Raw genomic sequence first — 20,742 nt, 5'->3', positions numbered from 1 at the left:
ATTTTAAGAACTCTTTACACTCAGTACAGGAGTCACTGCGCTGCTTGCTTCTGCTCTGTTATTGTCCCAGTCCAAGGAACACCAGCTCAAGAACAAGCAGAGCAGATCTGTTCATAGATGAGGTGCTGCTGTTGAGGTAAGGAGTAGTAGGGATTCAAGGAGGAGCTGACCCATATGGGTGTAATATATCCAAGGCTGAGCAGCAATGCCACAGCACGTGTATGAGCCCACAAAGCCCAGCTCTGAGCAGGGAATAACCCTGTTCCCTCTGTCTTCTGTGCCAGGTCTCCTTTTCTCCCTTACTCACAGCCACAAGAAAGCGGCCTTGCTTGGTTACGTGTTACTTGTCATTCACCCTCGTCACTGTTATGCAGAAAACCTTGGTGGACAGCCTCAGGGGCGAGATCACCATCTATCCCTGGAAGGAGTTTGCTCCTCCACAAGCTCTGTGTCAGCATTGCTCAGCGGAAGAGGAAAGAAGATGAAAGCAAATACAAATAACAGTTCAAAATATTTCTATTTCTCCTCTAGTAGCAGGAAGGAAATGGCTTGTGTCAAATTTGGCAAAGGAGAGAGATGAAAAATGGAGTCCCGACAGCATACTGCTAATGCCTCTGCTGCCAGCACCTCTGAAGAGAGCCTAGATACCCCGTTAATGCCAATCAGTCACCTCGACCTCCTAGGATATGGAGAGACACCACCAAGGCACGCACACCCCAACATTGCCACATGCATTAAGCAACGCAAGGCCGTCCTATACCTGCATTAAACTGAGACAGGATGACTCAAGAGAGTAACAAGGAAGCGTCTTTCAGAGTCCTTTTGTGAACTCTTCAAATCATGACATACCTGTCCAAGTAGTTGACAATGTTGGGATTTTTGTTTTCCCTCATCACAAGGATTTCATTAATAATCAGTTCTTTTTTGGGCTGCTGCTGCAAATTCATCTGTTTGATTGCGACCTGCAGCGAAGAAAGACCAAGTAAAGCATTATTACAGGAGTCCCCTAGAAACCTGCCGGCGCTGCTGGTGATTATTTTAGTCCCACATTCACGTGAAGCGGGAAAACGCTTTTTCATCACGAGTTGTTCGGCCATTTAGGAACCCTGTGAGCTCCTGCAGCCATTCCATTTCCACACACACTGGAGGATACTTAATGCCAAAGAGGACAAGAGGAATTACTATATTTCTACTGGACCTTTATGTTACAGTTGGATAACCATCTCCAGCTTCTTGGTAACAACAAAGATCCCCTTACTCTAGTATGGACTGATATGTCAAAACCTTTTTATTTCTTAAATGATTCTTATTAATTTTATTTTGGATTGGATGTTTCTGGAAGGTGTTTTTTTTGCATTTTTTTCTGCTACCATACAAATTTCTGCTTCCAGAAATCTACAGCAGGGCGGCCATGCGTGGAAGGGGTAAATAATGTAGCCTAAGCTTAGTACTTTGAGGTGGTAATTCTATTTTTTTCTGTCACAGCAAGACCTGGGGGGGAAGAAGCACCAGTGCTTAGATAAAAGGCTGAAAATAAGTAAGTTGGATTCATCTTTATTCCCAGTCACAACTAAGGGCAATAGGGATGGATTTGTCAGTTGTAGCCCTTTGGCTTAGTAGCTTTCTGCCTGCTTCAGGATACCTACTCTGTGTATATATATGCAGAAGGCAGGAGGGTACAACAAGTTTTTAACTCTTTTGTTCAACTCCCCACACTACCAGCACTTGGCGAGAGCACACAGCCCTCAGACAAGCCCTCAAGTCAATAAGACTACTCAGCACAGCAGGAGGCAGAAACACTTCCATAGACGTTACAACCCAACTGTATTTGGTACAATATTTAGTCAAAGGGAACTAAATGTAATTATGCCGTTACAAAACTGCTGCTTGCAGAGAAAGAGGCCTAGGTGAATGGAGGGGAGCCAGTAACTCCAGCTCACAAAAGCAAGGATTAAAAGAAACAAGCCAGAGCGCCAATATAGATGGATACAATTAGCATTTTGATAGTATAGCCAGGGAGACTATAGAAAAATCCCAACACATGAGAAGGCAAGGGCAAACACCATGCTGGTTTTCCACAGTATTTACGAGGGCTGCCAAACAGTACTTAAAGAAGACAAAACCCCAAAACCCTATGCTGCTCTTTGTGCAAGACCAGAGAGGAGAATGAAAGATGAAGGGAGGGAAGGCATCTGATGTAGACAAAGAAATCCCAGACCAATACTGAAGGAGCTTCAGAGAGGCTCCTGTACTTCCTCACTCCTGTTCAGAGGTAGCCCGTGGTCCAAGTGAATATAGGGGCATTTTCCTTATCTAAGACTGTCCCACACATTAGAATACAAAATAAACAGCCATAGTTACACCAGATAGCTATCATCAGTGAACTTCTTCAGTATTCTTAACCCTGGGAGCTGCCCAAGGCTCCTGTATAGTGCAAAATAAAGGAGTTGCCTTCTAGTGCTTCCAAAACGTGTTGCCATTCACTGAGCTCCTGAGCTTCAAGGACTGGTAGCAGCGTGCTTCACAGAAAGGAACAGGTCAACAGCATGCCAAGGTTACAGGGATCCCAAATGCAAATTTAAAAATCCAGGGCCCGATCACAGTAGTGTAGTGGGAATGATTTAAAAGTCTGTTGTAATGTAAGGGTTTAAATATTCACATGGGGGTCACGGAAGGGGTCCAGAAAGAAAGCAGAAAACCATCAGAGGAGTTCCTGCTCCTATAAAATTTCTCACTGCTTCCAAATAAAGGCAGCACCCCTTCCTCAGGGGCTGCGCTTAAACTGTATTAACTCTTCAGGAACTAGAAAAGGGGGTGAAGGAGTTTTAGCAGAAAACAAAGTTAAGAAATTTACTGGTGGCTAACCCTGACTTTGAACAAATGCTGAGTAGATATGCATTGCTGCAGACTTCTGTAATATGTTTGGGATAATGCATACACTTTCCTCTTTAAAAATCCTCCATCCAGCAATAATGGTTTCCACAGATGCTGCATATCTGTCACTACTAGTTTGTTATGGACGCACGCAACACACAGGGCGCTTTTCAATATTCAAGAAGGGCAAAAAAACCTTCAAAAACCAGACAGACAGACATTCCTCATCTCTCAATTCAAGGGCAGGAAGCAAGTGGGCAAAGGGCGGGAGAAGAACTATTTCTACACAAGTCAACTAGTATAAGCGTAGGAAGCAAAGGAGCAGAGGGCATATAAAAAAGTTTAAATGGGGACAGGCAGGAATCTTGGGGATGAAGAGAGAAACTTCCACGAGGAACTATCCAGTCTGAACATTTGCTTCCAGCCTTTGTGGTCACAGAAAGGTTCTTTACAAATATGAAATGATTCAGGAATCAAAACCTGGGAAATCATTTTTTTCCAGTTCTCTGCCCAGATCACTCGACCACACCTCATTAGCAAGGAAATAAATACCTCATCAAAAATAAGATGTCATGAACCCCTGAAAGACTGTACTTTGTAGCATCAACTTGAACTTTTAGGACACAATCCAAAATCCACACACAATCCAACGCCACCGCTGTGGTCTTCTGGCAGCACTTACCTCCTGTCCTGTAGCTACATCCATTGCTGTGTACACTGTACCTGAGGCTCTAAATGAAAGAGAGAAAAGAAAAAAAACACTTAGTGGTGCCTCATAGCAAGAGTGAGAGCTTAACACCTGGCCTTCCCACTTGTCTCTTTGAGGTGCCCTCAGTCCCATTCCTTTTCATGCAATAATTCCAGTGGTAATTATCACCTGATATATTTCTGAGCAGAGACTGCTGTTGGAGCAGAAGCCAGAGAATTTCTGGGGAACAAGGCTCCTAGTATGGGACACTATGGTCATCCAAACCCCTGCCGCTAAACCAGCAATGCAGCATAGCTTGTAGGACCGTGAGTTGATCCCATCTAAACTGGCATGACTGCACCGCCCTGGCTTGCAGACTGCCCAACATGATTACGGAGCAGATAGGATCAGCTAAAGTAAACAAATGTGGCATTTGTAGTGAGGGAAACAAGAGTTTTGAGCCTCAGCACATGGAGCTGACAGCAGATTTCTCGGTGATTTGCCTCACCATAGCCTCTCCCCCAACCCCTGTTTTCCCCCTACCCTGCTAAGAGGAGCACAACACTGCCATTGAGGAGAGTTAATTCAGAAAGTAAATCCGTAATTTGAAGACTGTCTTGTATGCTGAAAATAAGCAGTTCCTTCCCTGATCACAGCTACTTTTAGCAACCTGATCATCTAATGACATCTTTTCTTACATTAAAAGACAATTGCACAAAAACCCCAGTCCCTGTGACTCAAGACTTTGTCAGGAAAGGGAGGAGAGGGCGGGGAGGGGTAGAACCCACCAAAACCCAAAAAAACCCCACCCCAAACCTGAAACCAAAGAAGAAGAAAAACCCAACCAAACAAAATAAACTCTCCAGCATCACCAACAGCTTTTTCAGCAAACTAATTTAGCCTGGTTTCAGTGCTCCCTTCTTAGCATAAGGAAAGGTAGAGAACAGAGAAGGAGCATATACTAACCCTTGTCCAATCTTCTCAAAACATGTGTACTTCTTTTTTGGATCACCCACACTCACAATACTTCCTACAAAAAAAGAGAAACAAACACAAGAGGATGTTATAAGTACTTTTTTGTACAGCTATAAGAACCACCTGTACTTTAAGAGCAGCCCCACGGCCACGGCAGGCTCAGCTGAGCCTCGTGAATCACCTGCCAGAAATCCAGAGGCACACAAACACCAAGGAAGTCCTCAGTTATTTAAACACCCACCAACTGTGGCATTCCCCTCTCACAGAATCCCAGACCGGTGGGGGTTGGAAGGGCCCTCTGGAGCTCATCCCGTCCCACCCCCTGCTGGAGCAGGCACCCCCAGAGCAGGGGCACAGGGCCGCAGCCAGGTGGGGTGTGAGTGTCTCCAGGGAAGGACCCCACAGCCTCCCTCTCACAGGTATTTCCGCTCAGAAATGGTGGAACACAGACATTAAGCATGTTTAATCTTCACTAGCAGCCAGTGACTGCACACTGCTAGGCATGGGATGGGCACGTGTAGACCTTGTACACAGAAATGTAATTCTTTGCTGGAAACCTGCAAGTCACCCCCAGCTTCTACACACGGGATGACCTAAGATGCCCCTGCACTGGAACATCCTCTGAATTTGGAGGCCAGGGCCTCGTTCATCTCAGAGCCAACAGTCTGTTGCAAATCTAGCCAAAGATTTCCCTCCACCACGACGACTTCTGGCAGAACAAAAGTAATTTACGATGTATCTATCTGTATCAGCAGGACCATAGCCATTCCTGACCCAAGACTCGGGGAGGGGAAGTTGGAGAGACCCTTCAGAGCCATATCTCCCCTGGTCTGGCCTGGGCAATGCTCAGCTGCTCTTCCAGGAACCCTATAGTCAGTACAGGTTTCAGCAGCAGTTGCCACACGACTGGCAGCACTGCTCTGGTTTTGGAGAGCAACCCGAGGCAATCTCAGCTCCTTCTCCCCTAAGGTGGCTGTTCAGCCAGAAGAAAGAGTATTATTGCATCCCTCGGAGGGAAAAGCACTTTGCCTGGTGTTCTGCAACACTGGGCAGCGAGGGGCCGCTCAGGCTCAAGGTGGATTCGGTATCCCCGAGGAACGCAATGTTTTCTATATGAGGGGAGGGAGCCCTCAGCACAAGGGCAGGTGGTTGGCAGGCTGTATAGATGCGCTGGAGCCCTGCGAATGGTATGGCAGGTTGCCAAGGGGTAAACCGGAGCAGCTGACAAAAGGGGCATCACTGAAACTCAACGCTCCCTGCAAACTTTAACTGATCTCCATAACACCCTTGTAGCAGGCAGGAATCACACCCTTTTTAGGCTGAAGAAATCAGAGCCAACAATTCCTAGAGATCAGCTGGGAGCAAGTCTCCTCTCTAACAGCACCATGATGGCTAATCAAGGGATCAGAGCTGCATCTGAGTTGGTGTTTGCAGGTCACTCAAGCTGCCAACATATGGTGTTGCTTTCACAGGGGTCTAGGGCTGAGCCTAAACAGATGTATATTGGCAAAGAAACTGCTCATGGTCATTAGGCCAAGAAATCCAGTAGCAAGCAGAATAAGAGGTGGCTATTTTCAGACACTACTGGAGAGCAGCCAGACCCACAGGATTTAGGAGACAGAGGTAAAGGAAGGGAACATGGTCCATGTTTGGAGAGGAGGGCAGGAAGAGAAATCTGACTATAGAAACCCCACTGTACGTTATGGAAGCAGTGCTGTCAGCCCTGAGGACAAGCATTCCTGAACAAACATTTGTAAAGTTTCCCTCAAAGCCTAGCACAGGCTACAAGTTCAGACTGTGAGAGGGGCAAATGCTTCCCTGCGGCAGCGACAGGACAGTGCCGCAGTGACAAAAGGCAGTTGCCAATATTACCCTGTTTAACGGTGTCATCTGTAAAGCGCGGCAGTGTTTCCTACCTCCCAAAAAGCCAGCTGAGGATTCATTAATGTTTGCCTCGATGCTGTGTTAATGCTAAGAGGGGGAGATTTATCAGCTTCCTTTTAACCTTTGTCTATCTTCAGTATGTGTAAACATATATATGCTTTTAGATTTTAGTCATTTCATTCACATGTCAAACCAAAACATGAAAGGGTAATAAGTCTTCGCACAAGTACAACTCCACTGCCCTCAGTGGAAAAACACCAGTTTACAACAGCATTAAACTTCATCGTATATTTCTGACCATCCCACATCTAGAAGGTGACACCCAAGAGCAGCCACTGAACTTCACACACCCGTATATTTATAACAAAACATTTCAATGCTGAAGAGTCAGTTCAGCACTGAACACTACTTGCTGGAGCAAGCCAAGAAGGCACATCTGACACCCGCCACTCCTAAGAGTGGCACTTCCATTTCTCTTCATTACAGAAGTCAGGGTGTCGGTATTAAAATAGCACCTTTTTCCTGGCACAGCCCCTGCTTGCCCTACCTGGTCACACAAATGGCTTGAATCTTTAATGATACAAAGGTCCTGATAATTAAGTGAGTGAAGTCGCTGCTTCGAAACAATGGGTATGAGTTTTCCAATAGCAAGCAGTTCCAGTTAACATGTCATCAATTCAATTTAGGCTTTATTCAGAGGAATGAGGTACCCAGATGCCATTTTTTTTTTTAAGTTATACCCTCAGATTAAATTTTCCTTCATCTAGCTACTAGTCTTTGCTTCATAAAATACTGACCTTTACGCTTATACCCTCAACCGAAGAGACCAGCCTGACTGTAGGGGTGCTAACACAATTTACATCGACTGACAAGCAAGGCATGTATGTAATTAATACAGGATTAGTGGTTCAAAGAATTAGAAATGCTCTACCCTAATAAAAACAGGCCCCAGGCTCAGGATAACAACCAGCTGCCCAGAAGAGCTGGTTCAGCTGTTGGATATGCCACAGAACACCAAGAACACCAGGCAGCAGAGGAGCACTTTAGAAGACCCATGAACTGAAGGCAGGGACTGTTAAAGACACCAGGACACAACAGAGGGACATGTTTCTCAGAAACAACTACTAATTTGGGTACCCACACGATGTCAGGGCACTTAAAAATAACCAAGTCGCTTTATATCATGGTATCGTGGAAGGTGAACTTGGGGGGATGCGTTAATTTTCTCTCCATCTTTAAGACACAGTAGGAAGCTCTGCTCACCTTACATCTAACATTTCAATATAATCAACCCCGCTCCAGAGCTACGGAGTATCAGGATGTGGAACAACCTCAGACTTCATAGTTAAGTAGATGTTTCTTATTCAGCGCATGTTCTGCGGAGCCTGAGGGTCTGTAACTCCCTGGGGGCTTCAGTTGGCATCACCGGTGCTCAGCTTACATTTGCGCTCCCCCCTTACATCTGCCCCCAGTTTTGGCACACAGTCACAATGCAATGTCTTCAGTAAAGGATCTCAAAATGGGAATGTCAAAACATTTCAGCTGATTAAGATTTTGAGAAATCAACACAGCAGGATCTGGAATTTAATTTTTTTTTTTAAATCAATCAAAAAACCCTACAAAACAAAACAAAAATGACATACTTAATTTTTCCAAGATCTCTTCATCTGACATTTTTGGCTTTTTCTTTTGTTTCTCTGTGTTCCTGACCAGCATGTCAGGCACCGTTGTGCTGTTTTCCGAGGGAGAAGAAATAGGAGAAGTCGCCACATCTCTGGTAGGAGGAGGAAGGGGGTCTATCACAGAGCGGGTATATATCTAATTTTGTTGAGAAAAACATACATATTAATACAAATCTGATGAAGACTTAAACACTTCTGTTAATTTCATTATTGTTCTTGTTGTCGGGGACACATTTCTACAGCTACTTAGTTAACAGCTAACGTCACTAAGCAAGGACTCTCTTGTCCTCCCCCCCCCAAACCAGGCACGTGATAATATGAAGGTGCGCTGGCAGAAGGAGTGGCTCCCACCTCCTCCCTCCTGCTCCCCAGAAGGGCTCAGCACCATGCCACGCAGCGTGGATGAGGAGCCACCGTCAAGACCCGACTGTCACTACGGCGGCAGGGGCTGAAGGAAGCGTTTCTGCTCACAGATTTTGTGTGTTCAGGTCGTGGAGCTATCACAGGGGGTGGAGCTGCGTCATCTTCATCATCTTCATCTTCAGACACTGAGGGCACTGCAGGGGTCTCAGAGACAGCCTTCACATTCTGCATGTGGTTACACAAATGGCAAAAATAAAAACCCAATTGCTTGTAGTAAACAAATTCACAAATATTGGACTAAGCTCCTAACAGAGACTGCATTGAAGCAAGCGCAGAAAAATAATAATCAGAACAGGTTAACGAGTTACAATATCCGCAAAAATTCAAAACCCCAAAGATCCTGAGCCTTCGTGGGAAATGGAGGGGCAGTCCAGCACTGCCTGACGCAACGGTTCACACCGAGCTCGTCATCTGCCTGCGTGACGGCAATCCTCTTCCCAAGGACCCAAACCCACCCGGGCTCTCCCACTGCCTTCCCGACACCCACACGGCAGACCCAGCAACTCTGGGGACAACTTCTGCCGTTGGAAGTATCTGCCCTTATTTATGTTGCCTCTTTTGTTTTGCTGCTTGCTTCAAATCCCGGTCACGCAGATTGGAGATTTCAGTCTTCAAATGTTTTAATCTGCATCAAAATCTTAATGCTTTCTTTAAAAGTTGGGTGGTCAAGTTAACATGAGCTTTGGTATTGTGACTGAGAACTCAGTAATGAGAGATTTTGGAAGCAGAATCAGGTAAAATATTTTCAAATCCCTTTTAAAATTCCTTTCTAAAAGAAAATTTTATGAAAAATAGGAACAATGATTTTTTTTAAGTTTTTTGTTTTTAAAAAAAGTTTCATAAGTGGTTAAAAAAATTATCTGGAATTTTTGCATGACTAATTAGAAATCAAAGTCACTTTTAACTTTTTAAATTTGAAACTGGATTTGAAGTTCATGGCATCCTTTACACTGTAAACATTTCAAAATAAACTTGGCGAGATCCTCAACCCACTAGACCAGTTCTGCTTATGCATCATCAGTTCCCTAAGAGTGGCAGGGGAAAAAGTATTTAAGTTCTTTTTGAGAGGGGGGGAAAACAACGTAGTATTTCACTGAACCTAAAATACTCGAAGTCCTAACATATACTGACATATACTTGCTGAAGTGCCCTTGCCTTAACACAAAAGCTTAGCCTGTTAAAAACGACAAGAAAAACCACCTATGTACTGGGGATTTCCTGGATATCCCCAAAATTAAAGGTTACCCAGTGTCTTCCAGAAACATCAGGCTATCTCAGTAGACTGGTAACTATTACTTTTTCCAGGATTTACTTTAAAATCCAACTGCCTCAGATATTCTAAACTCCCGAGGACTGGCGTACGTGTAATAGCGAACAACGGCAGAAACATTCTCCTTTTCTCTTTGCGGAGAATCCTAAACAGCCAGATCTGCACATGCTGCCTCTGGAAGGGAGCAGAACAAGCCAACTCTTGATAATGGCATGGCAGTGAGAAAACAAGAGATGAGGGAATTGTGGGTTTTTATGAATCATCTTAAATTGAAAGTTTTGTTTCTTCCATCCCACATGAACATACAGAAACGTATTGTGTCTCCTAACAAAGCAAACAGGAGCGGTTCCTGCCCTGGTACGGCCAGAGTAAAGGTCAAGCAAAGAGGAGGGGAACCTTTTATTTCCTTTTCTGCTGGAGATTAGTTTGGTTAATCGACACTCACCTCCATTAGTTTTGGTCAATCAGACCTTGCAGGTTAGTAATTAAACTTTGTTATATCACAGATGTTTATAGAGACATATAAAACCTGAAAGCAGAACGGTTATCAAATTCTAGGTACAGGAACAGATGGAATTCTAGGAAAACAGAACTATTTCTATTCACTAATTCACTAAAAGCTACTTCTGGCTACTTGTTTCTCCCCCAGTTGAAAAAAATGTGGAAGGAGCATACCTGTTTTTACAAAAATGCATTCACTATACAAATATATAGTTCTGATTTTAAAACACTAAGCAAACTAAAAGTTTACCTGCAGTTAACTACTTAACACAAGCTTTTAAATCCCCAAACTTAAGACAGAACGTATAAGGCTTACCAACGTATTCGATGAATTGTAATCCTCTGTTGATTTATCTGAAAGAGACAGATAGTAATGCCATTATAAATGAGTTGTAAATGCAGCAGCAGTGGGGAGAGGAGAAAGGGACGAGCTCCCTTCGGAAGGAGCAGGAAAAAAGGCTGCTCCCAAACCTAGGCATTACTTTCAGCTCCCCAGAACAAGCTGACACCTGGAGATATGGGAAGAGAGGAGAAAAAATTCTGCAGATAAATGCAACGGCCCCAAATCCCTGCTGCAGGAGGGCGGAATTTCCCCGGGCAACACCTGAAGGAATACTGTCCTCCATCCATTTACACGACATAACATCAATGAGCTAAATCACCAGCAGAGGCACTGCGGTGAGCCCAAGGCCTGCAGGGTGTTCAGTCTCAGCCACCTAAACTTCATGGAATAGCAAGAGAGAACCCCACAAGTCAACTGGTGGGCTTCTTGTTTGACTCTCCAGGCACACATGGGGAAGATTTGTGCTTTCATCCCTGCCTGGAGCCCTCCTAATTAATACCAGTTTTGGTGACATGGCTCTAAACTCTTAAAAAGAGCCAGAGCAGGGATTAATATTTAGAAAGGGAAGGAGTTAGAGTTGAAAGGGAAAAGGAGTGCTGCTTGCAGGAGTCCTCCGGTGAACAGGTAACATATACAAAGAAGGCACAAAACCTTGGCAGCTTTGATTTTTAGAGGAATCCAGCCAACTGTTGTCAAGCACCTAGCAGCCGAGGTGTATTCCTCAAATAAGGCACACAGGAGCAGAGAGACCCTCTCCCCAGGCATGCACTAAGCAACACCCACACCCACGCCAGAAATGGAAACTGGTGCAAAATTTAGCCACCTGTTTTCTCCAGGGATTTCCATGACCAGGAACCCAACACCAGCCCTCTGGGATCTGCCTTCCAGATGCTGGCTGTAAGCTTCAGAACACCTATGTGTTTTGGGGATTTAGCCAGTTGACTGACCTCCTCTTTTGCAGCTATGCTGGGCATCAGGATTAACAGAACCGCAATTTAAAGGAAGAGGGGTGCTTGAGCAGCCAGAGAGTCTCATTCATATTTTCCTTGAAAAGACAGATCTACTTGTTGATTAAACACAAGAAACCGCACACGCAGTGACTAATGGTAAGCTGGAGAAATCAGCCATACGAGACGATCACCGTGTACCTGTGAAACTCATGTACTTCTGGCTGTTGGAGATCTTCTTCGAGTTGTAAAACTCCAACACGTCCAGCACTGCCTGGGGGTTCTTCTTCTGCTCCGACTTGGTGATGTTGGAAGTCTGCAGTAAACGCGCCCATTGCTCGGGCATTCCCTGTGGGGAGATACACCTCATCAGCTCACAGTCAGCCTAATGTGGTTCACAGCACGCCCCCGCCACCGCAGTTCTGCCACAGTTTCTGGGGTTACTCAGTGCTGTGAGGGAAACGGGGAGAAAAGAGGAGAGGAAAGGAAAAGAGGCAGTGGATTGATGCCTTCCCAGCCACTGCCTGTGTTAGAGGTCACATGTTCCTTACATGGACATGCAAAGGCACTCTGCTCACAGGGCTCTGGGTGAGTCCCAGCTCCTTTGGAGGCCAAAACTCAAAAGACAGAACGGAGCCTTAAGGGAAAAAAAAACCCTTTATGCACAGGTACACACATATTTACACACATCCAAGAAAGACTACAGAAGTAACACACGCTGTATAGCATCTAGGACAATGAATATGCAACGTTCACTTGGGTCTTCTTGTAGCACTAGAGTTCAAATAGTGGTTTGGTGTCTGTTGTAACCAGAGCTGGGAAAGCAGAGATGTTAACTTCCCATATGAAGCTCCGAATTTCGTTACAGGGACATCATTTCAGTCAGAAAATAGATAAATCTGGAGTACAAGTGACTTGTGCTTTTCGCCACCAGCAAGAATAACCGTTTGTACAGACGAAGTGGTGAGTGACTGGGATCCTTTATCAATGAAGTTACCCTCCCTGTTCAAAAGGGTGGCTGGATACACCACTCAGGTAATGCCCCACTGGTACATCCAGGTTAACTTGGGCAAGCCTAGAGGCTGACATGCAGAACAGAACTGTACACACGATTCAGGCTAGGAGAGCAAAGCTTGCTCACAAACGACTTCTACTGTTATTGAATACTATCTCATAATCAAATTCAGAAGAATAATATGATGAAAGACAACTCTGCCTTCCTAGCATTTTGCATGTCAATAAAAAAAGCAACTCATAAAAGCATCTGCCATTTAGCCTTAGGACAGCACATCCACATTCTGTCATAGGCAGGGTCTCCCCTAAAGGGGAACTCTCGGAGCCCCGTTTGGCTGACACAGAATATGCTGTAGACCTAATCCAGCTCTAGAAGAGGAGGGGAGGGGAAGGGAGGAGAGATATACCATGCTTTGCTGTCCACATCAGCCACAAAAACAGGAAAGGAAAAGTTTGCTGGCAGCCTGAGCTCCTGAGATGTGCCAAGTCTGACAAACAGTCTCTCAGTGGGAATTAGTGGGTAACCTCTGCAGATGTGTTTCAAAGGAGATCAGACTAGATGATGGTAATAGCCCTTCCAGCATTACTATATAAAAGATTAATGGGTCCTGGCTCCTCCTAGCCATAAGCCAAACCACATAGTTCTCCTTTCCTCCAGATTCACTTACTGTGAATTCTCCTGTGACTGCATCAAACCCCACATGAATTGTGTGTTCAAAGTCTGAAGGGAGGGAGATCTCCGGCCGCTCTTTCTCTTTCTTTTTATTGGCTGGAAGAAACAACAACAAAATTCCATAAATCCATCAAGAATTGAAATCTCCCCAACAGCTTCCAATTTACCTACCCAAACACACCCCCCTTTTGCTAGCGATAGGAGTTTGATCTGGGGCAGACAAACAGCAAGTTTTAAAACTTTGTTGCCTCATTTAAGAGAATCCACAGTGAGGGGACAACAAAAAAATCAAAGTTCTGTAACATGGGACAAGCGTAAGACAAGGAAACTGATATTTTGGGTATGTCAAGTATCAACCAGTAGGGCTAGACTCAAGAGCACAAGAGCTATTTACCTAAAATATTCACTCAAACTTATACAGGGCAGCGTCAAAAGCACCACAAGTGGCAGAAATTTGGAGCCCTGCAGTTTTGAACACAATTTTTTGTTCGTTGTTTTAAGCAACTTCTAAAAAAACGTGCTGTTAAATCTACATTCACCCCCCCATATTTTGACAGGGACAAAATTAACTACAAATACTGCTTATAAATCACTTCCTTCATCCTGCATCCTCAAAACAGAGTTGATGAAGAAAACCAAATATGACGTGCGCTTCTGCTACAAAATCTTCTACGAGCAAAACCGTTTATATTTTCCTGCTCACAAAATGAACTAAACATGGTTTTAATAACAAGCTTTGAAGACACAGAGCAAGAGGGCAGAATCTGGCAGAAGCGATGAGCAGAAGTCATGAAGAAACAGGAAAGGAAATAAATCAAAGCAGAAGCACCCTGCAAATTTTCAAGTCAGGTCTTCAAAAAAGATTATCATTATACATTGGATTAAGTTAATCCACATTCATGACATATTAAGGACTCCACCTTCCTTTTAATATTTCCTGTATTGAAGAAATTGAGATCAGTTTAAGGAAGAGCGACGTTCTACTCTGATTTGCCGCTGCTGCTTGCAGTTATAAAATAAGCAGAGCCAGCAGAAGGTGACTAAACCACTTATGTTTCCCAGCTGCTACCTTTTGTATCTAAAGCCAAATAGAAATTGTTTCATGGCTGACATTCCCCAGTGCGTTTTTGGCAACATGAACGCCAAACCCCAGGTATTTCAGAAACTTGCGAGGCTAGTGCTCAATACTGCAATTATTTAAGTCACTGCTGGTGGTTAGTCGCGTAGAGATGGTCAGAGCTTGCCCCAAAGGACCGAATCCTGCTTCCTTCCGTGCCAGCTCTGGCACTGTTCTCTGCATCATTACAGAGTTACCGTTGCACAGAGCAATTTTGGAGAAAGTAAAGGATCAGATGCTCCATTTGGGACATGAAGATGGAACAGATTGTTTTCGATTCCTCTTTTAAACAAAGGGGATGGGGGAAGCTGCATTGCAGAAGAGCGACAGAGTTGCCAAGGGGAAGGAGGAGAGAAAGCTGCCATGCTGGAGGAGCCATCACAGAGGGGGGAGATAGAAGGAGTCAGAAGCAGCTGCTGGTTAGCAGATGGTGAGCATCTGCAGTACGGAGGCCTGCCAAAGAAGGAACAAGCAGCTGCATCCAGCAGGTACACAGAAAAAGCTGCATGCACTAGGGGTGGATGGAAAGCAAGAGAAGAAGAGATGCAGAGAGAGCCATCAGAAGCACCAAATTCTATAGGCCTGTCTACAGGACCAGTCCATTAAAGGTTGGACTAGGTGATCCCTGAGGTCCCTTCCAACCTGTGATTCTGTGATTTCTCCAGTCCAAAGAGTAAGGTGTCTGCTCAGCCTAGAAGCCCAACACGCAGGTGAGGAAGGAGAGGGCACCTGTATGAGCACCACTGTGCAGGAGTGCTGCATGGGTGACACACACCCACGTATGGTCCCGGACGGCTGCCATAGTAGATACGAACATATCCCCAAAAAAGCCAAAGGGTATTAAGTTGCTACCCCGAAGTCAATACACTTAAGTCTTTTTTTCAACTTCTACATTCAGCCAGCCTGAGCTCCCTGCTGCACACCCAAATCCCAACAACCTTCTCTGCAACCAACTGTTCCAGTATCCATTCAACCGGCAAACCGAGATGACTGCTGACTGCTAACTCATCCAACGCAGGAGACGATGGCCTGAACGAGCCTCAGCTACACAGAGCAGTACAAACAGTTCCGGAGGGACTGATTAAATAATGTAATGGCCTCTGTCACATCAACACTCCAGCTCTCTCTTCAACACATAGGTAGAGAGTTTCAGTAGGGCTACAATGCAATATAGAAACAGGAAGAGATATTTCTGCATTTATGGCTTATGTTGTTTTCATACCCCACTGAAGAAGTTAATATTCTCCCAAATATCTTAGTTTCCTGCAACCATTTCCTACACTTCTCAGTCCTTCGCATTTTCCCTGACTCTCAACAACCCTTTGGGACAGACACCAGAAATCACGCTGAAACCACTTTGCCTTAGCGATGACGTTGCAGCGGGTGAAACCATAATTGCCCTGTAGGCTCCTTTAAATCTGCCTGCCGCACTCAGGGTTTTACAGCGCCCAGACTGAATTCACCACCATGTGAACGCACATGAAGCTGGCACACGAATTCAGAGATTTTCCTCCAGCAGTCTCGGAGGACAATGGACTTCAGAAGCTTTTGATCCAAAATCTGACAGATCTAAAAGCTTAAATATATTAAACATTATTAACATAATTGCTTTTTGCAGCAGATATTTATGTCACAGCGGGAGGTATAAGACAAAAAGAATTAAAGAGATGGGCACTCCCAATCTTGCTAAACACTTAATCCACGTTCTATAGTGATTATATTATCCTTGCAATGAGTCAAAAGCCTTGAAGAATCTTAAATCAAAAACAAAAGAAATCATATATCTGATTAAGAAGTCCTACCTACCACCAAGCGCTTTATTCCCACAACACCTTATCACCTTCTCACTCAAAACCTCACACGTTTGATGCTGTTACAGGAGCCACCCATTGAATTTCTTTATGATGCTCTGAGATGCAGCTAGGAAGCACAATGTCCCACTGAGAAGCAAGCCTTTGAGCCCATCCTGAAGCACACTGAGGTGAGAAAGGTCTTCTCCACTGGTAAGGTTGGGTAAAGCGCTCCCCCTGTCACCACGGAAAGGGCTCCCGGCCGCTGCAAACTGTCACCTTGTGGGTGAAACCCTGCCTCCGTGCGAAGCTGCAGCCAAGGTCAACAAAGCTCAGAAGAGCTAAATGTGCCGCAGTCAAGCCAAATTCGTACCCCCAACTAGGACACTGATGAGCCCTGAGCCCAAGAAACTTCAGATGTTCTCAACTCCTCTTGAAACAACAAGTCACACAAGCTCTGCATCCGTTTGGATAGGACCCACCTAGTATTAAGCTGACAGGTTTTTTTTAAATACTGGTTTGGGGGATTAGGCTGGGACAGAGGAAATCAGGACTATAAATTACATCCTAAACTATGTCCAGAGCACCCTGGCAAGGGGATGTTGCTCAACAGAAGCATGCAAACATGTATGAGGCCCAGGATTTAAGCCCCATGTGTCCTTTACACCACGGCTCTGTTCATGCACAGGGGTAACGCACTGGAAAAGACCCTTTCCAAAGTGCCTTCAGCTAGAACTGCCCTTCTTGACCCAGTGACCTGTAAAAGACACCCTCAGGATGTGCCCCCTTGTTGGCTTCCCCTCTGATCTGGACCCACAAGCTCTCAGCAGGTCTGTTGCCTGCTTCACAGCAGGACTCCACGTGTTTGAGCTGCACCTTTGCATAAAGCACAACCCATCCTTCCCACCTATCCTTCATAAAGTGCCAGCTCCAGAACTGTTCCCTCGCCAGCGTAAAGAGCTACCACTTCTCTGAAAGGATTGACAGCATCGACTTCAGCAGCTCTCAGGCTGCAACATAAAAGCCCATGTCCACATTTGCTAGCAAAATTAACTGCCGAGCATTTCAGATCTTTGCAGGCTCTTCGCAGGCTCTTCGCAACCCCAGCAGAGGTTAAGCACAAATCACTGGCTTCCCCGGGTTAGGATCCAAGATCATGGATTTGCCCAAAACTACATTCCTCTAACTGAATGGTGACCAACTCCCCATTTAGTCCAGCCCAAATAACAAACAACCCCCACATTATTTCAGGCACAGACAAAAGAGACTATCTTAACACCTGGGAATTTAATTTTAAGCTGCAGGAGGCACTGGGAATTTAATTGTCATCATGAGATTAGAAGTAGTTTTCATAAGACGAAAATCAATCAATCGATCTGAAGTGAAGGTGACAGTGTTAAAGGTATTTTTTTGCTCGACAGGAAATAGAGGACAGACGCAACCATTCTCGTTTGGGCAGGTGTATTGCAACAGAAGGCTCTGCTGGGCTTGGCTACGCAAAAATCTCTCATGTCTCGAAGCATCTGCCACGTTGGCCAATCTTCAGTAAACGCACGCATCTTCAAATCAGTGGCAGCATGTCCCTGATTTTACCTGAACCTTTCACTGCAGCTGTCCTTTAAAATCCAGTTCAAGCCACCATTTCAGGTTGTATTTCTTTTACTCTCTTACAAATTTCAGCTGATTTTTTTGTTCTCTGCAACTGCTGAGCCTAGAGGTTTAAAAACCCCACTCCCTTAAGTAAGGCGACAGAAAAATCCTGCAGCTCTTTAGGATTAATACGCATAATGGCAAGTTCTAACCGAATCCGGCAAAACTTTTAACACAGAGTTCATGGGTTTCTGGATTGCAGAATCAAAAATCCATGTTTCTAAAATAATCCAAAGTTGCTGAAGGTATATAATAATAATTACTATTATTATTATTATAAATGTTGCAATATTTTGTAGAAAAGGATCCTAGATCTTGCTTATTTCAATTAGCGGAAGTATCACTCCAACTAGACTTTTCGCCAACAAAAATTAAGGAGGCAGCCTCCCTCCTGAAGCCCAGGAACTTGAAGATACCTAGGCTTGCCTTTGTTATCCAGTGTCCAGATACCATTGCAATGCAGACTTTGCAAAAAACCTGATGTATTAGAAAGAGGAACTCCAAAAAATAGGCCAGATATAAAAGAAACCAGCTCATATTAGCGTATGGAGATTTTTTCCTTACATCATTTCAAAAGATTCATATAAGAGAGAAAAAGTTTTTTAAAATATCCTGATCTTAAAAATTAGAATTTCACGTACAGTTCACAGTTCCTATCTCCATTCCCATCTGTTGCGCTCCCGATAACAGGACAAAAATTCAGTTTGCAAGAAACGTGCAAGAATTTGCAGTAGCGGATTATTCTTAACAGCGAATAGACAACGCCTGACCCAAACACTAGAACAGAGCAAGTGAGCATGCAGTAACGTATGACAGGCCTGGCAGGAGACGGCCTGTTAGTCATGCTTAGCTCAAACTATTTGCTGTTTAAAATGATGAACAAGCATAAAACCTCTCCCCACTCCCCACCAAAGGGATTGCCAATGCCAGCTTTAAAGGGCTAGCTTGTAATTGGTACAAAAATGCATGTTTTTCGAGACCATTAAGGACAAAGTCAGGCTGGGAAGTGGCAGAGCTAGTCCCGGTATTCAGGGATGCTGCTCTAATGATATAAGGGGAAAAAAAGGCACAAAACAGAGTCAGTGGGATGGATTAAATGTGGCAGGATTAATCATTAGGAAAAAAAACAGATCTGCAGCCAGCACTTTATGTACCCCAAAATGACCGAGACAGTTGTGCAGGAAACAAACACACAAAGTTTTCTAAAACCTAAACCGCTACTAAGCATCAGGCGCTTAACTAAGGTCCTTCAGACAGGAGGTTTATCAGAAGAGGCAAGATACTGTACTTTTATCTCCTGGTAAAATGGACCGGTAAAATCGGTCCTTCCTTTTCTTTTCTTCCGGGTTGGGAGGCAAAGGTTTTGAGCCATGGTTTAAAGTCCCAGCGTCTTTGCTTCCCGATCCAATCATAGTGCTGGTATTTCTCATCGGAGGAGCAGGCGGTTTGTCTTCTGTTTCAACTCCATTGTTCGACATCTTCAGTTGGGAAGGCCGTTACTAGGAATAGGAAAAAGAAAAGAAATAAAAAGAAATTATTTATTTTTCAAGAACTAGAATCATACGCTGTCAAATAAAACACACAAAGGTATTTGCAGGCTAGCCTGTAACCTCAGAGCAACACAGACCAAGTGTCAGCGCAACAAATTCTACTCGACCACCAAATTTTCTCTGTTAACAAGACTATGTTCAAGCATAGGAGTTTTTAGTCATCAAGAAAAGCCTGTTTCAGGATACAGCCAATTCTCAAGCAAACCACGGAGTAGAAACGTTGGGTGGGGAGGCAGGGTGGTAAATACAAGGTAGCAAAGAGCAGGGACACCCAAGAGGAGTGAACAAGCTGCCGAGCTCCTAAGACCTCTCAGGTCCGTGCTAGTTCCACTAAAAACTATGTAAAAAAGTTTGTATCTGCCTCCAGCACAGCACGATGCAGAAAGACTGAAATTTGCGCTCAAAGAATTTCAACACAGCCGCTCAGGCTCCTTTGCTAAAAAGCTGCTGAACTGGTTCAGAGGCAGGGACGGCAGGAAAGCCGCAGAGCTGTACCCACGGAGATGCAGGGCCACGGTCCCAAGCCGGCCCTGGCCCTCCTGCGGTAGCAGCACACTCCAGCTGCAAATCGAACTGCCGGAAAGTTGACTGCATTTTGTTCTGTTGGAAGGGTCAAACAAAACTAGATCCCCAACACACACATAAATCCTTAAGTAAATAATCCCTGCTGTGAGGATTTAAAGACGGAAGCTTTGGAACAGGGTAATAGATTATTCTGCAACAACTAGCTTGTTCCACCCAAATGAGATCAGCGTTACTCCAGACACAGCCTGGTTGCAGCGAGATCCTTCTGGAAACTGGAATTTGTCCGCATTATGTTCTCAAAAGAAAGTTGGGAGTTAACTGCAGAACAAAGACCAAAGCAGGAACCGTTTGTTTGGGTGGAAAAGGCAGTTCAACAGCCTTAAGAATTTCACAAACAGTAAGGGAAGGTGTTTCACCCAGGGAGAATTATTGGGTGGCAGAAAGTCAAAAGCGGTTTGCTCTCCACAAGTGAGAAGTCCGGTTTCAACACCGACATCGCTGCTGGCTTCCAGGGAACTGCTTTTCCATAGGCTGGACTCAGAGGAACCACACTGGCTCACACTCCAAACAGATCCCACAACCACACGACAGACCTACGACCACACAACGCCGCCCCGCCAGTCTTCAAAGTCTTCTTTGGCCAAGCTACTGATGCTCAGCGTTAACTGGAGAGATTTGGACCCAGGGCACTCTGCTCTCACAGCTGCAGGGAGTTAAGAAAGGCCTGCAGAAGGCACTCAGGGGCAACATTAGACTTTGCTGAAAGCAGCGGCTCCCTAGCTGTTGCCTACCAAGCCGTGGCTCGTCTGCAGCACCACCTTCTCCTCCCGCTTTTT

General features: G+C 44.8%; 1 protein-coding gene across 12 annotated transcripts in view; it reads right to left on the bottom strand.

The window, feature by feature from the left end:
- Positions 1-20,742, bottom strand: part of PAK1 (p21 (RAC1) activated kinase 1) — a 74,530-nt gene that overhangs the window by 12,573 nt on the left and 41,215 nt on the right. For all 12 annotated transcript variants that reach the window (XM_064441510.1, XM_064441515.1, XM_064441517.1 and 9 more), the window contains 9 exons: positions 19,120-19,330; positions 13,270-13,370; positions 11,789-11,936; positions 10,614-10,651; positions 8,575-8,691; positions 8,065-8,239; positions 4,529-4,592; positions 3,557-3,605; positions 850-962 (listed from right to left, as the gene is read on the bottom strand). In XM_064441510.1, coding sequence (XP_064297580.1) covers positions 850-962; positions 3,557-3,605; positions 4,529-4,592; positions 8,065-8,239; positions 8,575-8,691; positions 10,614-10,651; positions 11,789-11,936; positions 13,270-13,370; positions 19,120-19,309 — 995 coding nt within the window. In that variant the 5' untranslated portion in view covers positions 19,310-19,330. The remainder of the gene's footprint in view (positions 1-849; positions 963-3,556; positions 3,606-4,528; positions 4,593-8,064; positions 8,240-8,574; positions 8,692-10,613; positions 10,652-11,788; positions 11,937-13,269; positions 13,371-19,119; positions 19,331-20,742) is intronic.

This window comes from Phalacrocorax carbo, chromosome 1, assembly GCF_963921805.1.
Source record: "Phalacrocorax carbo chromosome 1, bPhaCar2.1, whole genome shotgun sequence".
NCBI classification, from domain to species: Eukaryota; Metazoa; Chordata; class Aves; order Suliformes; family Phalacrocoracidae; genus Phalacrocorax; species Phalacrocorax carbo.
The sequence above is the reverse complement of the archived record's forward strand: the minus strand, read 5'-3'. Positions and strand labels throughout refer to the sequence as shown.